Source organism: Falco cherrug, chromosome 8 (assembly GCF_023634085.1).
Source record: "Falco cherrug isolate bFalChe1 chromosome 8, bFalChe1.pri, whole genome shotgun sequence".
Lineage (NCBI taxonomy): Eukaryota > Metazoa > Chordata > Aves > Falconiformes > Falconidae > Falco > Falco cherrug.
In genome coordinates, this window is record NC_073704.1 from 44,976,883 (window position 1) to 44,998,856 (window position 21,974).

Below are 21,974 nucleotides of genomic sequence, written 5' to 3' on the forward strand. Positions count from 1 at the left end.
AGTGGGGAATGGAGGATGCCTAGAGGGTTAGAAAGTGAGCAGAGTGTTCTGGCCTGGGATCCTTTCCCAGGCTGTAAAGGTCTGAAGCGGGAGGCCTTCCTGATCATGAGGTAGTGTGTGGTATTGAAGTGTCCACAGGATCCTTTGAGTTGATAAGTATCTCCCAGCAGACAGTCCCTTGTGCTGCTGCCCGCCTGAGGTAGGCAATGTGTTGTTAAAGAGGGGGTGACATGCAGGCAGCTGAACACTTTCTGCTGAGCTTCTTGATTGCAGTTTTGGGGAATGAATTTTGAGAGGGTAACTCTTCAATCTGCTGTCATTGTGTAATGGTGGGCATCTACAGGACCTTCCACAGGCTTTGATGTTGCTGTAATGGTTCCTTTGTCCTCCTCGTGCAGGATTTGTAAAGGGCATGTGAGGATGTGGGTGTAATCTTTGTGCTCTCGACTTTGCCTACGTGTGCACTCACACACCTGACCTCGGTAGAGATCGTGTGTCCTGTTGTCACGCACGGCTCATTCTGATGTCTGGGACATGCACGCTAAACCCTGCAGAGCAGCCCAGCTCTGGTTTTCTATAGTACAAACTCTCCCCCAAGTTCACATTGTGAGTGCACTTGCACTACAGCGTTGTGTGTTGTTCTTTCAAAGAATGAAGTCCATGCAGACTGGGATGAGAGCTGTCACAACTCTAATGACAGAATCCGTAAGACTCAGTTATGTCCTGCTCTGTGCTGCCTCCATGTGAGATTGCTGAAAAGGCACTGAGCATTCAGGACGAAGCTTACGCAGCTGGGAAGAGTCTGCCAGCAGTGAGGGGCTTTGCATCACTTGGTTCTTTGTGGCAGTCGTGAGGGAAGGTGAGGATGTGCTAAGGCCTGCGTCATGCATATAGGAGGGTGTGTTGTATTGTGGCAGTGATTCTGTGAGTGGCACCAGGTAGGGGCTGGGCATGCATCAGTATGAGGGTGACCTTAGACAGGGAAGAGTTTTGCTTGAGGGAAATGGAGTCGCTGGGAGGACCATAAACTGTGCCATTGGGGAAAGTATTGAGAATGTTTGCTTAGGTGAAGAACCCATTTCCCAGGGCATGAGACAGAAGATGACAGTAGAAAACATCAATAAGATGCTTTGCAGTCAGTGCTAATTGCCTGGGATCCTCTCAGGGCCTCCAGATGTTCTGCATATCCTTGTGCCCTGTTGTTCTCCTCTTGTGTTTCAATACAACATAGAATGGGATTCTTTGGTTCTCTTCTCTGCTGTTATCAGGAACTTTCACCCTTTTGTTTTTCTGTCTCTCACATTGGCAGCGTATTGGTAACAGTGGAGATGAAATGCTGAATTCTAGCAGCTGTCAGATGGTGGCAGATACTTGGGTAATTTTCCATCAGTGCCGAGAATGGCTTTTTCAATCCCCTGAGCTGAGCTTGACGCTGGGAGAATGTCTGTAGCTTTCTGGTGTCCCTCCTACTTCCCCTGTGATCACAGTGCATAAGGGAGCACTGTGCACTGCCCAGTGATTTCAAGGCTTTTGCAGAATGTGGCTCGTTATGTCCCATCCACCTTCCAGAGAAATCTCTCATGATGTTAAGCCAAAGTGCCCCTTAGAACCAGTTCCTCTCCCCTAAACATGTTTCTTTTATGAAGAAGCAACCAGTGATGCTACAGGTAAGTCACTCGTGAGTTTGAGAGACAGCTGTACTTCTGTTCCTGTATAGGCATGGTATCTTCATGTTGGATGGACTGAATGTTGGATGGATTGGGAGCTGGACTCGGTGATTGCTTTGATTGGAGCAGCAAAGCAGCACTGCCTGCTGTCATTCCTTTCTTGCTGGTTCTGGGCACAGTGTGAGCAAGTGACAGAGAGTACAGATGGAGGAGCGACCTTAAAGCGTTTCTCGGAGTGGATGTGTTTGGCATCGAGGGGATGTTCTAATGAAAATGCCATGGTTCTAACTTTGTGGCTTTTGACAGGTGGGTCGTGCTAATGAGCGAGAGGTATTCCATGGGGACTAATGCCCCTGGGTGCCGAGGTTCTTGCTGTGTTGTGCTGGCAGAGCATGCCAGCCTGAAAGGAGAAGCAAGAGCTTGACTTTCAGCGTGGATGTGGAAAATGAGGCCAGAAGAACAGCTCTTCATCAAGGTGTATGAAGAATGCTTGGGAGCCGTGTTTGCCCCATGCTTTTTCAGCTTTCTTGGAGAATTAGTATACTGGGCTCTGATGGGTTTGAGTTGCCGAGAGAGAGTGTCCCCCGGGTTGTTTGGGCTCACTGGAGCCTTTCTGCAGAGATGTCGAAGTACCTGAGCGTTGAGCTTGTGCTTCAGATGGTGGTGGATTTTCTTCCATGAGAGGACAGGGGCTGTGGAGTGCGGCCTTCTTCCAGAACGGGAGGTGCAGGGGCAGTCTGTCTTCAGGAGACTGGAGGAAAGCAGGAAGGTTGTTCTGGTCTGGAGAGGTGGAAGTCGTCAGGGAAGAGGAGTGAGAGCTCATGCCAAAGGTCAAGTCCGTGCTCGATGTGGAGGGTGGTGTAATCATACAGGAAACTTGTTGGTTAAGGAGGCAAAGCAGAGTCAAAGAGAGAAGGAGAAGAGAAGGGAGGGAGGGTCAGGACAACAAAAAGAAGACAAACAGAAAAGAGTGGAAGGAAGGAAGGAACGGTGACAAGCAAGAAGAGCAAGCAATAGCCAAGCATGCAAAGGAAAGAAGAGGGGGAGTAAGGAGGAAAGGGTTAGTGAGTTTATTAACATGTCACCAAGGCTATTGCTGTGCCCAGAAATGCGTTGAGCAGAGAACGGAGGAAAGGAAGAAGGAGTGAGAAGTGGAAACCAGAAAGAAATAAAGGAAGATGCTAGGAAGAAATGGAGCAAGGCAGTAATTGAGGAAGGAAGATGACAAGGAGGAGAAAGAAAGAGAACCGATAAAGTAGATGACTAGCACACACCGACCTTCCCTGTAGACTCCGACGGAGTTAGTCCCTAACAGCCTCCGCCTTGGTTAGTGTCCCTCTCTCCGGCACCGGTGGCCGGTAATTAGCGCTGATGGTCCGCAATTACCGCGGACGGCCCCGGCATTGAGGGCCACCGCCGCGGCGGTGAGGGGACTGGCGATGTGCCAGCGTGGGGTAAAGGAGGGGGCATGGTGGAAAAAGAAGGGAAAGGGGCGTAAAGGAAAGGGCACGGAAGGCAAGAACGAAACGGATAAGGGAGAGAAGGAGGAAGCGGAAGAGGCGGAAGGAGAAAAGAGCAGAAAGAGAAGAAAGGAACGAGGCAAGAGAAGGGAAGAAAAGGAATTGTGGGAAGAAAGAAGGGGACCGTACGAAATGAAACGTCAGAAAGAGGAGGAAGAGGAGGAAGGCAGGCATGCAAGCCAAAGGCAGGCAGTGAGGAGACGGACAGCAAGAGGAAGAGGCGGGGGGAGCAGCCGAGCGAGCGGGGAGGTGGCCGGCGCGGGTCCGCGGTCGCTGTCGGGGAGCGTGCGAGGCGGCGGAGCAGCACACGGTGTCGCTGCAGGCTCAGGAACGGCGGCGGAGCGGCGCGTCGGCTCCGCCCCGGTGCGGCGGAGAGCCCGGCTGTGAGCGCGGGGGGGGCGGCGCGGCGCGGTGCGGTCAGCAGAGCGGGCGCGTCCGGGCGGCGGCGGGGAGCCGTGCGGGGCCCGTGCGGGAAGGGCGGCGGGTGCGATGGGCGTGTGGTGGGCGCCCGCGGTGCGGGTGCTGGTGCTGCAGGCGGCCTGGGCGCTGGGCGGCGGGCAGGTGCGCTACTCGGTGCCGGAGGAAGCCAAGGCCGGGACGGTGGTGGGCCGCCTGGCGCAGGACCTGGGCCTGGAGGCGGGCGAGGCGGAGGCGCGGCGGCTGCGGCTGGTGGCGCAGGGCCGGCGGGCGAGCGTGGAGGTGAGCGGGGCGAGCGGGGCGCTGGTGGTGAGCTCGCGGCTGGACCGGGAGGAGCTGTGCGGGAAGAGCGCGCCGTGCGCCCTGCGCCTGGAGGTGCTGGTGGAGCGGCCGCTGCGCGTCTTCCACGTGGAGCTGGAGGTCACCGACATCAACGACAACGCCCCGCTCTTCCCCGCCGCCCGCAAAAACCTCAGCATCGCGGAATTCACCACGCTGCCGGGGTCCCGGTTCCCGCTGGAGGGCGCGTCGGATGCAGATATCGGAGCCAACGCGCAGCTCTCCTATGCGCTCAGCCCCAACGAGCATTTCGCCCTGGATTTGCAAAAACCGAATGATCGAAATGTAGTACCCGATCTTCTTTTAACGAAACCGCTGGACCGCGAGTCGGTGGCTGTGCACCGTCTGGTGCTGACGGCGAGTGACGGGGGCCGGCCGCCCCTGACGGGCACGGTGGAGCTGGTGATTTCGGTGCTGGACGCCAACGACAACGCGCCCCAGTTCAACCAGTCGGTGTATAAAGCGCAGCTGCCGGAGAGCGCTGCCAAGGGGACGCTGGTGGCGTGGGTGAACGCCACGGATCCGGACGAGGGAGTTAACAGTGAAGTGACATATACTGCGACCAATTTCATTCCCCCGAGTGGAAGAGATGTGATTACCGTGAATCCGATAACAGGGGAGATCCGTCTAACGGGCGCCCTGGACTTTGAAGACGTCAGTGTATTTAATTTTCGTATTGAAGCCAGAGACAAAGGCTCCCCCCCGCTGTCGGGTCACTGCAAGGTGGTGGTGGAGGTGCTGGACATAAACGACAACGCGCCGGAGGTGTGGGTGACGTCGCTGTCGGTGCCGGTGCCGGAGGACGCGGCGGTGGGGACGGTGGTGGCGCTGCTGAGCGTGTCGGACCGGGACTCGGGGGCGAACGGTCGCGTGCGGTGCGCGGTGTGGCCGGCGTCGCCGTTCGGGCTGGTGGCGACGTTCGCGGGCTCGTACTCGCTGGTGCTGCGGGAGGCGCTGGACCGCGAGCGGGTGGCGGAGTACGAGGTGGAGGTGCGGGCGGAGGACGGCGGGGCGCCGCCGCTGCGCGCCAGCCGCGGGGTGCGCGTGCCGGTGTCGGACGTGAACGACAACGCGCCGGCGTTCGCGCAGGCCGTGTACACGGTGCTGGCGCGGGAGAACAACGCGGCGGGCGCGGAGCTGGCGCGGCTGTGGGCGCGGGACCCGGACGAGGCGGGCAACGGGCGCGTGAGCTACTCGGTGGCGGAGGGCGGCGGCGGCGCGGTGTCGGGCGGGGTGTGGCGGTCGGCGTCGAGCTACGTGTCGGTGGACGCGGAGAGCGGTCGGCTGTGGGCGCTGCAGCCGCTGGACTACGAGGAGCTGCAGGTGCTGCAGTTCGAGGTGCGGGCGGTGGACGCGGGGGAGCCGCCGCTGTGCGGCAACGCGACGGTGCAGCTCTTCGTGGTGGACGAGAACGACAACGCGCCGGCGCTGCTGCCTCCTGCCGGCGGCGGGCCGGGCCCCGGGGCCGCGGGCGAGGCGGCGTCGGGGCCGGGCTCGGGGGCGCTGTGGGCGTGGGCGGCGTGGGGGGCGCCGGCGGGGCAGGTGGTGGCGAAGATCCGCGCGGTGGACGCGGACTCGGGCTACAACGCGTGGCTGCGCTACGAGCTGTGGGAGCCGCGGGGGAAGGGCCCGTTCCGCGTGGGGCTGTACAGCGGCGAGGTGAGCACGGCGCGGGCGCTGGAGGAGGCGGACGGCCCGCGGCAGCGGCTGGTCATCGTGGTGCGGGACCACGGGGAGCCGGCGCGCTCGGTCACGGCCACGCTGAGCGTGTCGCTGGTGGAGGGCGCCGAGGCGGCGCTGGCGGCCGCGGGCTCGTCGGGGCCGGGGCCGGGGCTGCGTGCGGCGGCGGGCGCGGAGGGCGGCGCGGCGGCGGCGGCGGCGGCGTCGACGAACGTGTGGCTGGTGGTGGCCATCTGCGCGGTGTCGAGCCTGTTCCTGCTGGCCGTGGTGCTGTACGGGGCGTCGCGGTGGGCGCCGCGGGCGGCCGTGCTGTCGGGGCCCGGGCCGGCGACGCTGGTGTGCGCCAGCGAGGTGGGGAGCTGGTCGTACTCGCAGCGCCAGAGCCGGAGCCTGTGCGTGACGGACGGCGCGGGCAAGAGCGACCTGATGGTTTTCAGCCCCAACTTCCCGCCGCCGCCCGGCCCCGCGGCGAAGGAGACGCAGCCGGAGCCGCCCGCTCTGCTGGACACGGTCAGTGCCCCCCCCTTCCCCGCCCCTTCCCGCGACGCCCCTGCCCCTCTGTCGCCCTTGTCGCCCGCCCCCCTAGCCGGCGGTGGCGGTGGCCGTGCTCAGCCCCCGATGCCCGAGGGTGGTGGTCGCTGGGCAGGTGCTGGAGGCTCCTGACGGGACCGTTGCACCTGCCTTTGTGTCCTTGCCGGAGCCCCTTGACTCTTGGGGTACGGGAGGAATGAAGATCTGGCCGCACCCTGCAGCAGTTCTTGTCCACAGCTGAGGTTTGCCCATCAGCGTTTGGGTTTTTCTGTCAGAGGCTGGAATGAACGCCATTGCTGTTTAGAGCTGTTGCGACATGACCTTTAGGAAGAGTATTGCTCCCAGGGCTGCCCCATTTCCATCTGAGCTGGCTGAGGCATTGCCGAGCATGAAGAGTCCGCAGTAGAGCATCTGCCCCTTATTGTGTGTGTGATGCCTTTCTGTGTCCTTCATGGTGCTGTCATTGATGGGAAGGGTAAGCCAAAGTAGGTTTGAGCCCTGAGGTTGGAAATGAAACTGTGTCATGTCCCAGAGATGAATGTGGTAGTGGCATGAGTAGGGCCTGGACCATGTCCTGCCATGAAAGATGACCTTGTGCAGTGGGAAGACTTGCCTGCAGGAACTAGTAATCCTTGGGAAGACTGTAGGCTATGTTATAAGATGATAAGTATGGGAGATGATGTGTTTGTCTTGATAATGCATTTCCCAGAGTGGGGAATGTAGGATGCCTAGAGGAAAGCACGGGGCAGGATGGCCATAAAGGATTCTTTTAAAGATGATTGTTTCCCAGGCTCCAAGGGCCTGGAGATGGAGGCCATCTGGATCTTGAGACAGTGTGTGTTACTGAGATGCCCACAATATCCTTGTGGTGTGTTGTCCTTGGCTGGATGCCAGGTGCCTCCTCGAACTACTGTGTCATTCCTATCTACAGTCAAACACAGGGAGAAAACGAGCTGAAAAAACCCCACTTGTGGTCCAAGATAAGGAGTCATCAGTAAAGTATCTGCCTGACCCTGTGTGTGTGTGATGCCTTCATATGTTCTTAATGTTGCTGTCATTGATGGGAAGGGTAAGCAAAAGTAGGTTTGAGCCTTGAAGTGAAAAAGGAAACTCTTTCATGTCCCAGAAGTGAATGTGGCAGTGGCACTGAGTAGGGCCTGTCCTTTTCAATATCAAAAGTCGCACATGTGGAATCCAAGGAAAGCAAAAGGTGTTATTTTCTACCTCCAGTCAGCAGGGGATGTTCAGCCACTTCCCAGGAAGCAGGCCCTCATTCGGAGTAGTGGTTGCTCTGTAAGAGAAATATCATAAATAAGTAATGCCCCACCATCATCCTCCTTTCTGTTAGCTTTTATATCTGAGCAAGCATCATATGGTATGGAATATGCCATTGGTCACTTTGGGTCATGTGCCCTGGATATGTCCCCTCACAAGATCTTGCCCACCTGTAGCCTTCTGGTGAGAGTGTGGGGAAAGGTTGGAGAGACAGCTTTGGTGCTGTGCAAGCACTGCTCAGCAGTAGTCAAAACAGTGGTGTTTTACCACTGCCTTTCTATCTACCAACAGAAGCACAGCATTATAAGGGCTGCTGTGAGGCTCAGCCAGACCCAATAGAGTTGTCTGAGGTTCTGAAGATGCCACACCATAGTGTCCCTGGTGCTGCTGCCTGCCTGACATAGGCAAAGTGTTGGTAAGAGGCGATGAAATGCAGACTGCTGAATGTTGTCTGATGAACATTTTCACTGCTGTCTTGGGAAGGGTGTTGTGGGAGGTTAGTGCTTCAACCTGCTGTCCTTGTGTGCTGTTTTTCATCTATAAGTAGATTCCGCACCGCTGATGCTGCCATGGTGGTTCCGTGGTCATCCTCAGTTAGGATTTGTAAGGGCACGTGATGAGGTGGATGTAACCTTTGTGGTCTTGACTTCCCCTGCTTGTGCAGTTGCACATTGGCTTTGGTAGGAACGTGTGTGAGTGGAGTGCCATTGCACGCACGGCTCATTCTGGTGTGTGCATGTTCAGAGAAAAGCCTGCAGAGCAGCCCAGCTCTGGGTTTAGGTGGCACAAATTCCCCCACCCGGTTGACATGGTGAGATTGCTTGCGCTTCAGCATCTGGTGTTGTTCTGTCCAAGAATAAGATCTGTGCGGAGTGGGATCAGAGGTGTCAGAGTTCTAATCACAGAATCCTTAAGAACTCCATTTCTATATGAAATTGCTGAAAAAGCACAAAGCATCCAGGCAGATTCCGTCTGCTGTCCTTATGTAATAGTGGTCATCTACAGGAGTTTCCACAGCCATTGATGTTGCCGTGTTGGTTCCTCGATCCTCCTCAGGCAGGATTTTAACAGGGAGGTAAGGAGGTGTGTGTGGCTTTGGGTGCTCAACTTTCCCTGCTCGTCTGGTCTCAGCAGAGATGGTGTGTCCTCTTGCCAGTGTTGACTCATTCTGATACGTGCACGTAGACATGAAACCCTGTACAGCAGCACAGCAGCACAGCTCTGGTGTTGTGTCGTGGAAATTCTCCCACCCAACTGATATTTTGGGTGTGCTTGCGTTTCAGCCTTTGGTGTGGTTCTCTCAAGGAATAGAATCCCTGCAGAGTGGGATCTGAGGTGTCCCAGCTGTAATCACAGACACTCTAAAAACGTGCAGCTCTGTGGTGTTTCCATTGGAGATTGCTGAGAAGGCAGAAGGCTTCTGGGTGCAGTTCATGTGTCTGGGAAGAGTCTGCCAGGCACTGTGTGGCTTTGCATTCCTCCATAGTTTCTTTCTGCCAGTTGTGAGGGAAGGTGAGGATGTGCAAACGCCTGGGTTGTGCTCAGAGTGGGGTTTAGAGCTGGGGCGTGGTGTTGGGTTAGAGCAGTATCTGGGTCTTGTAGTTGTGATCCTGCTAGTGGCACCGAGCAGGGCCTGGTCATGTGTTAAGGGTGAGGGTGACTTTGAGCGGGGAGGAGGTTTGCCTGGGGGGAATGGAGATGCTGGGTTGAACACGGCCTGTGTCATTGTGGAAGGACTGGAGAATGTCTGCTCAGCCCTGGAGATGACATTTGCCATGGCACAGGACAGAGTATATTCCAGTAGAAATCCTTGAGAAGACTCCCAGCACACACTGCTACTTTCCCACAACCTTCTCAGGACCTCCAGAAGTTCCACATATGGTAAGGCACTGGTGATCTTTGTGGTATTACTGATTGTTAAGTCACATGATAGACATGCCTTTAGTTCCTTTCTTTTGACATGGAATGTTACTGCTCAAATGGAAAATTTTGCACATTTTGGTCACGGAGCCACCCTTCACCGAATGTGTCTGTGTTATCTTTCTGCTCTGAGTCTTGCTAGGCAGGAGAAGAAGTTCTCTCTCTATTCAAGATGTGTGCAGTCCTTGGGTTTCAGTACAGTGAAATGGGTCCCTTTGGTTTCCTTCTCTGCTCTTACCAAAACCTCCCACCCTTTTGTGTTTTTCTTCTCTCTCATTGGCAGTGTGTTGGTAATGGTTGGTGAGATGCAGCCTGCTGAGTTCTGCAGCTGTCAGGTTGCAGATATTTGGGTGGTTGGCCATCAGTGTAAGATGTTTCTTTTCCCACTCTCTGGAGCGAGGGTTGACATTCACAGAATGTCCTTGGCTTTCACGTCTCCCTCTTGCTTCCGCTGTGATAGCAGTACATAATGGAGCACTGCGCACTGTTGAGCGGTTTCAAAGCTTTTAGAGAACCATAGTAGTTTCTTTCTTGACAGAAATCACTGTTAATTGTAAGGTAAAATGTCTCTCGGAGCCAAATGGCCTGTCCTGAAAATGTTTCTTTTCCAGAAGAAGCAACCACGAATTCTACAGGTGAGTTTCTTGTACCTAAAGAGGCTGTGTTTGAGATACTTTTGTTCCCGTTCAGCTGTGGTACCTTCATGTTGGGTCAACCAAATGTGTCCTGGATCGTAATGCCTATAAGTTTGGACAGCAAAGCACCGCCACCTGCTTTTGTTCCTGCTACTGCTGCTTGCAGGAACAGCATGAGCCGATGGCAGAAGGACAGATGGGGAGGACCCCAGTGCGTTTCTGGGAGTGGATGTGTTTAGCATAGATGGGATTTCATATCCAAACCTCTGTGGTCTTCCCTTCGTGGCGTTTGTTTGGCTGAGTGACGCATGGCTCACATTAATGATGGAGTTCATGGGTACCAAGGTTCTTGGAGTGTTGTTCTGGCAGTGCGTGCCTGCCTGCAAGAAGAGGCAAGGGCTTGACACATGGTGAGCAGCTGGAAAAAAAAAAACCAGCTCTTCATCGAGGTGCAGGGAGAGTGCTTGGGAGCTGGGGTTGCGCCATGCTTTTTCAGCCGTCTTGGAGGATTGTTTGCTGGGCTGGATTTCCCGAAGGGAAGACTGCCCTGGATTTCCTGAACTCTTTGGAGCCAGTTTCGTGGAGGTCTGAGTACCTGGGCCTTGGGCCTTTGTCTCTGATGGCGGTGGATTGTGTTCTGATGTGGCAGAGCTGTTTTTGCCATGTGATGGCCTTGCTGTGTTGTTTGCTGGTTCCTTGAGAGGACTTGGGGCTGCAGAGTGTGTCCTCCTTCCTGAAGGTGAGAGATGGTGAAGGGGAAGCCCCCCTGTCTTGCGTAGACTGGAGGAAAGCAGGAATGACGTTCCCCACCCGGATGGCTGGCGAGCAGAAGGGAAGAGTCATGAGAGCTCTTGTGAAAAAGTATGTTCGTCCTTGATATCGAGCGTGGTGTAGGCATGTAGAAAACATTTTATTAAAGGCAAAAATGAAAAGAAGAAACAAATATGGAAGCAGCAATGTGGAAGCAAGGGTAGGGCAGGTCAGGTAAAAAAAAAGAAACAGGAGGGGATGGAAAAGCAGACGAAAAAGAAAAAAGATGAAGAGAGAGGAAGTGAGAAAGGAGGGAGAGAAAGGACTGTATGCAAGGAAGAAGCAAGCATGTAAAGAGAGAAAGAATGGAAAGAAGGAAGAGATGGTATGGGAGATGACCAGCATCACCGCCGTTATCTCTGCATGCCGAATGGAGGTGAGGAGCTCGGCATCCTGGGTGCTCCAAGGCGCTGTGCAAGGCTTGATGAAAGGTGGAGGAAGAGGAATGGGAGCTCATGCCTTAGGGCATGTCCGTGCTGCATGGGGTGAAGGTGATGTAGTCATCTAGAAAAGATACTGGTAAAGGAGCCAAGGAAGAGACAAAGAGAGGACAGGGACGAGAAGGAGGAAGAGCAGGAAGGAAGGAAAAATGTAGAGAAAGTGAAGGAAACCAGAACGAAGCAAGCAACAGAGAGAAAGAAGATAAAGGATGATAAGATGGATGAGTTTATTAGCGTGCCCGATCGCTCTGGATTGCTGGACACAGAAAGGCGGGGAGGGACATAAAGGGAGAGCTAACGAAAGGAGGAAAGAGAGGAAGAGAAGAAGTAAGGAAGGAAGGAAGAAAGATGACAAAGACGAGAATGACGAAGAAACCATTTAAGCAGATGACCAGGGCGCGCCGATGTTACCTTGCAGGAGTATCGCAGAAGGAAGGTGAAAGAGGAGGAAGGAGACTATGGGAGTAAAAAGCAAGGAAGAAGGGAAGGGCTGATGAGAAGATGTCCAGCACGGGACGACATCACCTGTAGACGCTGAACGGCTTCGGTCCCTAACAGCCTCCGCCTTGGTTAGTGTCCCTCTCTCCGGCACCGGTGGCCGGTAATTAGCGCTGATGGTCCGCAATTAGCGCTGATGGCCCCGGCATTGAGGGCCACCGCCGCGGCGGTGAGGGGACTGGCGATGTGCCAGCGTGGGGTAAAGGAGGGGGCATGGTGGAAAAAGAAGGGAAAGGGGCGTAAAGGAAAGGGCACGGAAGGCAAGAACGAAACGGATAAGGGAGAGAAGGAGGAGGCGGAACAGGCGGAAAGAGAAAAGAGCAGAAAGAGAAGAAAGGAACGAGGCAAGAGAAGGGAAGAAAAGGAATTGTGGGAAGAAAGAAGGGGACCGTACGAAATGAAACGTCAGAAAGAGGAGGAAGAGGAGGAAGGCAGGCATGCAAGCCAAAGGCAGGCAGTGAGGAGACGGACAGCAAGAGGAAGAGGCGGGAGGAGCAGCCGAGCGAGCGAGCGGGGAGGTGGCCGGCGCGGGTCCGCGGTCGCTGTCGGGGAGCGTGCGAGGCGGCGGAGCAGCACACGGTGTCGCTGCAGGCTCAGGAACGGCGGCGGAGCGGCGCGGCGGCTCCGCCCCGGTGCGGCGGAGAGCCCGGCTGTGAGCGCGGGGGGGGCGGCGCGGCGCGGTGCGGTCAGCAGAGCCGGCGCGTCCGGGCGGCGGCGGGGAGCCGTGCGGGGCCCGTGCGGGAAGGGCGGCGGGCGCGATGGGCGTGTGGTGGGCGCCCGCGGTGCGGGTGCTGGTGCTGCAGGCGGCCTGGGCGCTGGGCGGCGGGCAGGTGCGCTACTCGGTGCCGGAGGAAGCCAAGGCCGGGACGGTGGTGGGCCGCCTGGCGCAGGACCTGGGCCTGGAGGCGGGCGAGGCGGAGGCGCGGCGGCTGCGGCTGGTGGCGCAGGGCCGGCGGGCGAGCGTGGAGGTGAGCGGGGCGAGCGGGGCGCTGGTGGTGAGCTCGCGGCTGGACCGGGAGGAGCTGTGCGGGAAGAGCGCGCCGTGCGCCCTGCGCCTGGAGGTGCTGGTGGAGCGGCCGCTGCGCGTCTTCCACGTGGAGCTGGAGGTCACCGACATCAACGACAACGCCCCGCTCTTCCCCGCCGCCCGCAAAAACCTCAGCATCGCGGAATTCACCACGCTGCCGGGGTCCCGGTTCCCGCTGGAGGGCGCGTCGGATGCAGATATCGGAGCCAACGCGCAGCTCTCCTATGCGCTCAGCCCCAACGAGCATTTCGCCCTGGATTTGCAAAAAGCCGATGGGGACGGTGAGTCCCTGTTCCTGGTTCTTGCGAAACCGCTGGACCGCGAGTCGGTGGCTGTGCACCGTCTGGTGCTGACCGCGAGTGACGGGGGCCGGCCGCCCCTGACGGGCACGGTGGAGCTGGTGATCTCGGTGCTGGACGCCAACGACAACGCGCCCCAGTTCAACCAGTCGGTGTATAAAGTGCAGCTGCCGGAAAACACTGAAAGCGGAACTTCAGTGATCAAGCTGTACGCCGTCGATTTGGACGAGGGTACGAACAGGAACGTCTGGTATTATCTCCAGAATCTGTTCCCTCAAGATGGAAGAGAGGTTTTCGGGATCGACAGAAACAGCGGAGAGATCCATGTTAGAGGTGACTTAGACTTTGAGGATGTTGGTCTGTATCGCCTGCAAGTGGATGCGACAGATCAGGGCAACCCTCCGCTGTCGGGTCACTGCAAGGTGGTGGTGGAGGTGCTGGACGTGAACGACAACGCGCCGGAGGTGTGGGTGACGTCGCTGTCGGTGCCGGTGCCGGAGGACGCGGCGGTGGGGACGGTGGTGGCGCTGCTGAGCGTGTCGGACCGGGACTCGGGGGCGAACGGTCGCGTGCGGTGCGCGGTGTGGCCGGCGTCGCCGTTCGGGCTGGTGGCGACGTTCGCGGGCTCGTACTCGCTGGTGCTGCGGGAGGCGCTGGACCGCGAGCGGGTGGCGGAGTACGAGGTGGAGGTGCGGGCGGAGGACGGCGGGGCGCCGCCGCTGCGCGCCAGCCGCGGGGTGCGCGTGCCGGTGTCGGACGTGAACGACAACGCGCCGGCGTTCGCGCAGGCCGTGTACACGGTGCTGGCGCGGGAGAACAACGCGGCGGGCGCGGAGCTGGCGCGGCTGTGGGCGCGGGACCCGGACGAGGCGGGCAACGGGCGCGTGAGCTACTCGGTGGCGGAGGGCGGCGGCGGCGCGGTGTCGGGCGGGGTGTGGCGGTCGGCGTCGAGCTACGTGTCGGTGGACGCGGAGAGCGGTCGGCTGTGGGCGCTGCAGCCGCTGGACTACGAGGAGCTGCAGGTGCTGCAGTTCGAGGTGCGGGCGGTGGACGCGGGGGAGCCGCCGCTGTGCGGCAACGCGACGGTGCAGCTCTTCGTGGTGGACGAGAACGACAACGCGCCGGCGCTGCTGCCTCCTGCCGGCGGCGGGCCGGGCCCCGGGGCCGCGGGCGAGGCGGCGTCGGGGCCGGGCTCGGGGGCGCTGTGGGCGTGGGCGGCGTGGGGGGCGCCGGCGGGGCAGGTGGTGGCGAAGATCCGCGCGGTGGACGCGGACTCGGGCTACAACGCGTGGCTGCGCTACGAGCTGTGGGAGCCGCGGGGGAAGGGCCCGTTCCGCGTGGGGCTGTACAGCGGCGAGGTGAGCACGGCGCGGGCGCTGGAGGAGGCGGACGGCCCGCGGCAGCGGCTGGTCATCGTGGTGCGGGACCACGGGGAGCCGGCGCGCTCGGTCACGGCCACGCTGAGCGTGTCGCTGGTGGAGGGCGCCGAGGCGGCGCTGGCGGCCGCGGGCTCGTCGGGGCCGGGGCCGGGGCTGCGTGCGGCGGCGGGCGCGGAGGGCGACGCGGCGGCGGCGGCGGCGGCGTCGACGAACGTGTGGCTGGTGGTGGCCATCTGCGCGGTGTCGAGCCTGTTCCTGCTGGCCGTGGTGCTGTACGGGGCGTCGCGGTGGGCGCCGCGGGCGGCCGTGCTGTCGGGGCCCGGGCCGGCGACGCTGGTGTGCGCCAGCGAGGTGGGGAGCTGGTCGTACTCGCAGCGCCAGAGCCGGAGCCTGTGCGTGACGGACGGCGCGGGCAAGAGCGACCTGATGGTTTTCAGCCCCAACTTCCCGCCGCCGCCCGGCCCCGCGGCGAAGGAGACGCAGCCGGAGCCGCCCGCTCTGCTGGACACGGTCAGTGCCCCCCCCTTCCCCGCCCCTTCCGCGACGCCCCTGCCCCTCTGTCGCCCTTGTCGCCCGCCCCCCTGGCCGGCGGTGGCGGTGGCCGGGCTGAGCCCCCGGTGCCTTAGCGCAATCGGTACTAGGCGGTCTTTACTCTGTAACTTCGGACTGCAGTTTCACTGCTGTTTTCTTAGTTCTGTAATTTTTACACTACTACAGGTTTTTTTATGCCTCTTTTTGCTTTTCCTGAGGATCAGAACTGCTTGGATTCGTTCTGCACCCCTTTTCTATAGTGTCACGTCCTCAGTGCTAGTAGCTTCACATGAACATTTACTCTTTTATATGTGTCTGTGGTGTGACAGGGTAGGTTGCTCTTTTCGTTAGCACCTCGTATCTTTTTGTAGAGAAGCCTTACTTGAATAAGGAGATGAGAACAAAAGTTGTGGTTTAAAGGATGTGTGGAACTCTCCAGTCCAAACTCATCCTCACAAGTGGACATCTTGCTATTGGGTGGGTTTTCTTGCTGTGTTATCCCATCTAGTTTTTCATGTCTTTATTCCCTGTCATACTTCATAGTACTTCATAATACATTCTTCTGCTTTGAAGCTCTCTGTTGAATTCCCTTATAGTTTTATATTTTTTAACATGAAAAAATGCTCATCAAACAGAAGCTGTCCTAAATCTTTGTTTATCCTGCTGGCCACCTCTGAAACTCTTCCTTGTGTCCTGTCTTCTCACTGTCTTGAGAAGGGGAGGACCTACAATAAATATTCAACGTGTTGGTGAACCTTCTGTTTCCACTAAGCTCGATGAAATGAAGTTTTTTTCTGTGGTTTCACAGTCTTACCCTTTTGATTGGCACAAGAATGGAGCTGATACATTGATGTCACTGTCTTCCCTCTGCCAAATGCATCATTTCAGAGTCAGTCATTGTCTCTGTTGAAGCTGCATTTTTTCCTTCACTTGCTCAGTTTTGCAGTGTGCTGTATGGAAAGTCTTTTGCCATTTTCCCACCTAGTTCTTCGAGGTCATCAACTCTTTCTGCATTTAGTCCCACAGACCTCTATTTGAACTCTGCTAGGTAGGGTAATGTCTCCTGTAGCCTTTGTTACATCACTCTCCATTACTTTTTTTGTGATGTTTTAATGAGTTATTAAATGGTGTGGCTCCTGGCAAAGATCTCTGACCGACTGCAGTGTTGACCTTATGATGTTGCTGATATTATCAGGTTTAGTTTTCGTGCCATCTGTGTAGTTAATCACAACTCTAAGTGCCTCTTTCACCCTTTTTTCATTTTGTATCGACTGTCTTCAGTTTTGTGCGTTTTCCTATCTTGCACGAAGGACAGTTGTAGTGAATTCTTTGCTTTTGCCTGCTGTGAAGTGCTGGTTTCCATTCTTTCCTTAATCAGAAGTCTGTCCTTCTTTTTTATATTCCTTTGAAAGGGAGATCCTGCAAGGTCTCACAGTTGGTACTCCATGTTCTTCTCTCTTCACCTGGTGTGGTATATATTTTTTTTTTGTTTGTGAAGTTGTACAGAATTACTATGGACATGGAAAAGATAGTAGAAGCATTTCATGTTGCCTCGTTCTGAGTATGATGTAAATGTAGTTTCTAACACAAAGTACTTAACAGCAGAAGAGCATGAACCAAGGTAGGTGTGAAAATCGTGCAGCCATAGTGCTATATTAGGCAAGATGTGTTGCTAGAGGACTTCTTTTTAGTGGGCGAATATATTTGTAGAGGCACCTCACCTACAATTCCTGACTCTGCTACTTCTATGTACCTTGCAGTGGTAGGCTTTGCATTTCTTTCTTTTTCTCCACACCCCTCCCCCGCCCCTTCCTGAGAGTGCTTTTTAAAATAAACTGTTACTTTGTGTCTCATGTTGTATATGCTTTATGATGCTCATGTGACTATGAACTGGGATGACACCTGAAACTCCTGAGTCCCCTGTGGATAGCGTGGCTTAGCTTGCCTTTCTCAGGAGATATATCAGTAACTGTGAGCAAGTGTCATGCAACCAAATAGTGTTGACTATTTGATTTCAGACTTTTTTGGACCTTGCGATCACTGTGGTTCACCATCTTACAGTCACTTAAGATGAGGTTTACCTCGAGAGAATGCTGTGAGGTTTCAGGTGCAATTTCTGTTTCCATCTTCATAGAATTTGAAAGAGAAATGCTGGCAATACAGGAGGGAACTGAGAGGCTGGACAAAAACTATTTGTTTTTCCAGCCCTGCTTCCCTGACATGGTGAATAGTGATCCTTGAGCTTGGCCCTGACAACGGAGACCTGGAAATAAATCAAGACAACTGTTAAAATAGCATCATGTGTGATTAAAGATGACCTGTCAACAGACCTACCTAGATTTTTTTAGCATTTGGTATCTTAATTTTGTTTTGACATCCTGTTGCCTCATTGATGCTTCTGTGGTAGAACCAGCAACTCACTACTGTGTGAAATCATCTGGTTTGTGTTGCTGCCTGGCCTGCATGACAGGGTAACAGCAAGTGCCTGTAGTTGTGTAGAGAAGGGTCCCTGATCTGTTTATGTCAGTGGATGGAGGTGGAGCCTGGGAACATGTAAGACTGTACCTTGCCAGAGCAGTGGCGCAACACTTTTGTTTTGGCTTCAGTTATATCATGGGTGGATGACTGTACTGTACCCTGCAGTGACTCATCTCCATCAGTAGTGGGAACATTGTTTTGCTGTCCTGTGAGTGCCTACCTGCCCCAAAAGGTAAGAAAGAACATGTCATTCATTGTGCAGGTATGAATGAGGAATAAAACATACTAGAAATACTTTACCAAGACACAAAAAGACTACTAGAGTGTGCAGGTTCCCTGAGCTATTTCACCCTTCAGAGAGGATTTGTGCCATGTGAATTATGTTTAGACTGACACGTAGAGTTAGGGAGTCACTGATGAATTGAAAATCTTTGGAATTTGTATGCATTGATGGTTTCTCAGGTTGGACCTGTACTTCAAAAGGCAAAACCATTCTGGCCTCGCTCTATTATTTACTTTATCAAACCCAAGGAGAATGTGTGTGATTGCTCAGCAACATCACTGTGACAAAGTAATGAAAAAGTAGGAAATTTAGCAAATTGCTGCACTAGACACAAGAAATTCCGTGTGAATCTATGTCTTCTGGAGACCCGAGTACTTTCCATGGATGGAAGATCAAATGATCTCTAGCGAATCTCAAGATCATCTCTAGTGAAAGCATCTGAACTCTCTTTGCAAAGAAAGAAATAAATTAAGAAACTGAGTTATTGCCTTCTCATCAACGTGTAAGGAAGAGGAAGTCAGAAGATCGGAAGTGGGGCAGGCTTTTTTTGGTGAAGACCTTGCCCAGGTGTGATTCCTGGATTAATGTAGGTATTTGGAAACGTTTTGGGAAATACATATTTACTAAAGTGCCTTTATGAGAGAGAAGGAAGAAGAGAAAAGTGAAGCGAAAGGAGAGAGAAGAGAGAGAAAAGCAAAGCAGAAGGGAGAGGAAAGAAAAGAAGGAGAGAGAGATAAGAGATATAAAAGCGAAATGAGAAGGGAAAGGAGAGAAGAGAGAAAAGGAAGAGGACACAGAAGACAGATAAGCAAAGCGAGATGGGAGAAAAGGGTGAAAAACGAAGCGAGGCACAGACAGGAGAGAAAAGAGAGAAGAGAGAGGAAAAAAACGGCGAGAGAAGAGAAGGGCCTACCACCGTTTCCGACGAAGGGGACTATTTTGAAGGGGAATGGCGGAGCCTGTCATTCGAGCGGGCGGAGCCACGGCCCGGCTTTCCAGCCGCGGAGCGCCGCTGCGGGCCGCGCTCGGACACCAGATGTCGCTGTTGGCTGCGAGTCGGCGGGAGGGCGGCAGCTCCGCCCCGAGCTGCTGTGACAGCTGCCGTTAGCGGGAGGCACGGTGCGGCAGGCTGCCCGGCCCGGTGCGGCGGCGGAGCGGCTGCAGCGCCCCGCGCCTGCCGGGGAGGCCTTAAGGCGTGCAGCCGGGCGGCGGCGGGCAGCAGCGGGGCTCGTGCGGGAAGGGCGGCGGGCGCGATGGGCGTGTGGTGGGCGCCCGCGGTGCGGGTGCTGGTGCTGCAGGCGGCCTGGGCGCTGGGCGGCGGGCAGGTGCGCTACTCGGTGCCGGAGGAAGCCAAGGCCGGGACGGTGGTGGGCCGCCTGGCGCAGGACCTGGGCCTGGAGGCGGGCGAGGCGGAGGCGCGGCGGCTGCGGCTGGTGGCGCAGGGCCGGCGGGCGAGCGTGGAGGTGAGCGGGGCGAGCGGGGCGCTGGTGGTGAGCTCGCGGCTGGACCGGGAGGAGCTGTGCGGGAAGAGCGCGCCGTGCGCCCTGCGCCTGGAGGTGCTGGTGGAGCGGCCGCTGCGCGTCTTCCACGTGGAGCTGGAGGTCACCGACATCAACGACAACGCCCCGCTCTTCCCTGTCAACGAAGAAGCCCTTAACATCGCGGAATCTTCGGTGCCGGGGTCCCGGTTCCCGCTGGAGGGCGCGTCGGATGCAGATATCGGAGCCAACGCGCAGCTCTCCTATGCGCTCAGCCCCACCGAGCACTTCTCTCTTGAACATCAGGGGAATAAGGACCAGAGCGCGTCTCTGGCTCTTGTTTTAACGAAACCGCTGGACCGCGAGTCGGTGGCTGTGCACCGTCTGGTGCTGACGGCGAGTGATGGGGGCCGGCCGCCGCTGACGGGCACGGTGGAGCTGGTGATTTCGGTGCTGGACGTGAACGACAACGCGCCCCAGTTCAACCAGTCGGTATATAAAGTGGAAGTCTTAGAGGGTTCAGAACCTGGTTCTGTGTTACTCACACTCAGTGCCACGGATTTGGACGAAGGGTTCAATAGTAATATTATGTATTTATTTGGTAGGCACGTCACGACAAAAGTTAAAGAAATGCTCACTATCGACGAAAACAGAGGAGAAATCAGACTTCGAGGAAAATTAGACTACGAAGAAATGGATAGTTACGAGATAACGGTAGAAGCGAGAGACAAAGGCTCCCCCCCGCTGTCGGGTCACTGCAAGGTGGTGGTGGAGGTGCTGGACGTGAACGACAACGCGCCGGAGGTGTGGGTGACGTCGCTGTCGGTGCCGGTGCCGGAGGACGCGGCGGTGGGGACGGTGGTGGCGCTGCTGAGCGTGTCGGACCGGGACTCGGGGGCGAACGGTCGCGTGCGGTGCGCGGTGTGGCCGGCGTCGCCGTTCGGGCTGGTGGCGACGTTCGCGGGCTCGTACTCGCTGGTGCTGCGGGAGGCGCTGGACCGCGAGCGGGTGGCGGAGTACGAGGTGGAGGTGCGGGCGGAGGACGGCGGGGCGCCGCCGCTGCGCGCCAGCCGCGGGGTGCGCGTGCCGGTGTCGGACGTGAACGACAACGCGCCGGCGTTCGCGCAGGCCGTGTACACGGTGCTGGCGCGGGAGAACAACGCGGCGGGCGCGGAGCTGGCGCGGCTGTGGGCGCGGGACCCGGACGAGGCGGGCAACGGGCGCGTGAGCTACTCGGTGGCGGAGGGCGGCGGCGGCGCGGTGTCGGGCGGGGTGTGGCGGTCGGCGTCGAGCTACGTGTCGGTGGACGCGGAGAGCGGTCGGCTGTGGGCGCTGCAGCCGCTGGACTACGAGGAGCTGCAGGTGCTGCAGTTCGAGGTGCGGGCGGTGGACGCGGGGGAGCCGCCGCTGTGCGGCAACGCGACGGTGCAGCTCTTCGTGGTGGACGAGAACGACAACGCGCCGGCGCTGCTGCCTCCTGCCGGCGGCGGGCCAGGCCCCGGGGCCGCGGGCGAGGCGGCGTCGGGGCCGGGCTCGGGGGCGCTGTGGGCGTGGGCGGCGTGGGGGGCGCCGGCGGGGCAGGTGGTGGCGAAGATCCGCGCGGTGGACGCGGACTCGGGCTACAACGCGTGGCTGCGCTACGAGCTGTGGGAGCCGCGGGGGAAGGGCCCGTTCCGCGTGGGGCTGTACAGCGGCGAGGTGAGCACGGCGCGGGCGCTGGAGGAGGCGGACGGCCCGCGGCAGCGGCTGGTCATCGTGGTGCGGGACCACGGGGAGCCGGCGCGCTCGGTCACGGCCACGCTGAGCGTGTCGCTGGTGGAGGGCGCCGAGGCGGCGCTGGCGGCCGCGGGCTCGTCGGGGCCGGGGCCGGGGCTGCGTGCGGCGGCGGGCGCGGAGGGCGACGCGGCGGCGGCGGCGGCGGCGTCGACGAACGTGTGGCTGGTGGTGGCCATCTGCGCGGTGTCGAGCCTGTTCCTGCTGGCCGTGGTGCTGTACGGGGCGTCGCGGTGGGCGCCGCGGGCGGCCGTGCTGTCGGGGCCTGGGCCGGCGACGCTGGTGTGCGCCAGCGAGGTGGGGAGCTGGTCGTACTCGCAGCGCCAGAGCCGGAGCCTGTGCGTGACGGACGGCGCGGGCAAGAGCGACCTGATGGTTTTCAGCCCCAACTTCCCGCCGCCGCCCGGCCCCGCATCAGAAAGCGGTTGTGCCGGGAAGGAGCCGTCTGTCTCCCTATTTGCTTCTGGCATGGTAAGTGCATTCGGAAGTGTTTCCCCCCTCTCTCTTTGGTAGTTGTGTTTTCCTGATTCTTGTCACGGATCATCTATTTATTAATGCGCCTTTTTTTAATAATGTGGTTATGATTGTACAAGGAAGCCTTAGTCTTTTACCTCTGTTTGATCTAGCCATGTTAGACTCGTGTGTGCGCCCTAGGAATTTAATTGTTTGAATACCTGGATGCCTCACAAAATTTTCATATCTCCTTTTCTTTGTTCTTGCGTAGGACGTTATGGTTAAACTTATTCTTAGCGTTGTAAGATACTACCCTTGCACACACTTAGCCTCAAGTGGCATTAGTAGGTGTTGACGGATCTTTTATTTCCCTTTTTTTAGTGTCACAAAACTCGTGAAAACAGCCGGGGTGTATCCAGGAGTTTTGTAGCTCCCTCAGGATGACTGTAATTAGGGTACTACGTATCTCTGAAACGAGGTGTGGTTAAGTTTGTTTTGTTGACTACCGTGTTCATGTGCGCAAAATCTTGCTCGGGTTTTA

At 57.2% G+C, this 21,974-nt stretch overlaps 2 protein-coding genes across 8 annotated transcripts in view; both read left to right on the forward strand.

The window, feature by feature from the left end:
• The first annotated feature begins 1,444 nt into the window (after positions 1-1,444).
• Positions 1,445-8,093, forward strand: LOC129736696 (protocadherin alpha-2-like). The gene has a single exon (XM_055719432.1). The coding sequence runs from the start codon at positions 3,677-3,679 to the stop codon at positions 6,284-6,286; it is 2,610 nt and encodes an 869-aa protein (XP_055575407.1). The 5' UTR covers positions 1,445-3,676; the 3' UTR covers positions 6,287-8,093.
• A 2,553-nt stretch (positions 8,094-10,646) lies between these two features.
• The window catches only part of LOC102052239 (protocadherin alpha-C2-like), a 96,995-nt gene continuing 85,667 nt past the window's right edge, over positions 10,647-21,974 (forward strand). For 2 of the 7 annotated variants that reach the window (XM_055718116.1, XM_055718115.1), the window contains exon 1: positions 10,647-14,947. In XM_055718116.1, the coding sequence (XP_055574091.1) occupies positions 12,491-14,947 (2,457 nt within the window). In that variant the 5' untranslated portion in view covers positions 10,647-12,490. Of the gene's footprint in view, positions 14,948-14,969; positions 21,452-21,974 lie in introns of those variants that run through there. The other 5 variants (XM_055718109.1, XM_055718108.1, XM_055718110.1 and 2 more) reach the window with 4 other exon arrangements.